The sequence below is a fragment of the Aptenodytes forsteri genome, unplaced genomic scaffold (assembly GCF_000699145.1).
Source record: "Aptenodytes forsteri isolate BGI_AS27 unplaced genomic scaffold, ASM69914v1 Scaffold142, whole genome shotgun sequence".
In the NCBI taxonomy this organism is placed as follows: Eukaryota; Metazoa; Chordata; class Aves; order Sphenisciformes; family Spheniscidae; genus Aptenodytes; species Aptenodytes forsteri.
Window position 1 is genome coordinate 2,474,915 of NW_008794598.1, and position 1,880 is coordinate 2,476,794.

General features: G+C 59.5%; 1 protein-coding gene across 1 annotated transcript in view; it reads right to left on the bottom strand.

The window, feature by feature from the left end:
* The window catches only part of MAPKAPK2 (mitogen-activated protein kinase-activated protein kinase 2), an 11,280-nt gene that overhangs the window by 5,133 nt on the left and 4,267 nt on the right, over positions 1-1,880 (bottom strand). Inside the window, exon 2 of the mRNA XM_009272760.2 lies at positions 1,314-1,453. Within this exon, the coding sequence (XP_009271035.2) occupies positions 1,314-1,453 (140 nt within the window). The remainder of the gene's footprint in view (positions 1-1,313; positions 1,454-1,880) is intronic.

The window sequence follows — 1,880 nt, forward strand, 5'->3', positions numbered from 1 at the left end:
CCCATGAGTTCTCTCACTTTTACTCTTCCAATTCTCTCCCCCATCCCATCGGGGTGGGGGGAGTGAGCGAGCGGCTGCGTGGTGCTCAGTTGCTGGCTGAGGTTAAACCACGACAGCATGGTTCCCTCCCCAGCCAAAGGCTCCCCAGGTACCCTAAGGAAAAACTCGGCTCCCAGAGAGATCAGGAGTGAGATCAGGGATAATTCTCCATGAGAACAGGGATAACAGCGCTTCCTGTCCCTGCCTTATCTAACTCGAGCAGAAACTGTTTCTGGCTTTCTCAGGGCAGATAGCATCTCCTGCCAGCACCCTTGACATTCACTGGACATCTGCAATACAGATAGCGCACAGCTGCCGGGGCCAACCGCTGCATGGAGCGCGCTAGGAGACACACCGTGCTCATGCTGAAAGTCAAACACTGCCTTGTGATGGGCGTTACACCCAGAGCATCCCCTGGACAGTGGGGAGCTATCGCAGAGACACGCTACAGGGAGCTGTCGTTGCCCCAGGGACTTGTTTCCTACCATTCAGCTACTGCTTTCTTCCCACACAAGCAGATGCGCTGCACAAACCTTTCCCATCCCTGGCTGCCCAGTGTCCTGGCGCGGTTCTCAGAAGCCTCTTCCCACACAAGAGCCGCTCGGGCAGCTGCCATGCCACCTGCCCCAGCACTGCTTGCAGCGCTCCTTGCACCCACTGCCCCCCCAGGCAACCTACCAGCTTGCCAGAGGAGAGGTTTTGGCAAGGAAGCTGCATCAAATCACAGCTGCGGTTGGGATGTGGTTTCAATACTTTCCCCTTCATTCCTCCTCCTCCCCAGGTTATATCAAACATCTACCCAAATCAGAGTCGCTCAACTGCTGCTGCAAGAGGTGCAACGGTGTTAATAGATGCATCAGCTCGGCTTGGCTGTGCGCTGCCCAGCAGACCCCGCCGCAGGCTGCTGGGGTGCCAGGAACCCGCTGACTACCCCGACTTTCAATGGCCAAAGTGAGTTTGGTTATGATCTATCTGCAGCAAGAACCACAGGCCCGAAGCCTCCCGACAGCCGAGCGAGTTTTCAGAATGACTCAGAGCCAGCGCAGCTCCCACCGTCCCTCCAACACCAGCAGTGCAGCACCTCTTCCAGGCCTTGCATCCCTACAGCTCACAGGCTGCATCCCCCGGCACAGCATCTCCCTGGGGTCCCCAGCACCCCGGCAGGGGTGAAGGAAGGTGCTCACCCCCCTTTTGGCATCACCCCACTGCCCCGCAGAGCTGCAGGTGCTTCTGCAGGGAGAGCCCACCCGCAGTGGCACCGCCGGGGGACTCACCACTCCATGACGATGAGCAGACACTTCCTCCCCTGGTAGAGGTTCTCATAGACATCCATGATGCGGACAATGTGCGCGCACTGCGATGCCCTCCAGTGCAGCTCCACTTCCCTGCGGGCTTTCGGGCAGTCCTGCAGCATCTGCAAGAGAAGCGAGACCCCATCAGCCCTGATCCCCCCAGGAGAGCCGGGCTGCTGGCACAGTGCCCACCCAGAGAAGACGCAGGGGCGAAGGCCGAGCGCGGGTGCTCTCTGTGGGCAGCATCGAGGCGAGCTCCAGCACGCTCTGTGCAATGCCTCCATCCCCATCTAGTGGGAAGAGCACGAAGCCTCCCGTCCTCATAAGCTTCTTGCCCTCCCTTCCAAGGCTGGTAAAAGCTTATCACGGCTGCCTGCCATCTCCCTGCTCTCTGGGATGCCTCCCCAGTGCCCAGCCAGCCTGTGCCACCAACCAGCAAGACTTCCTACTGCATTTATAAGCAAACTTCTGCACACCGGTACCTACACCACTGCACCCCTGGGTGCCACCAAGCATCCTCGCTCTCCTCTTCGCAGCCCCCCCCCCCCC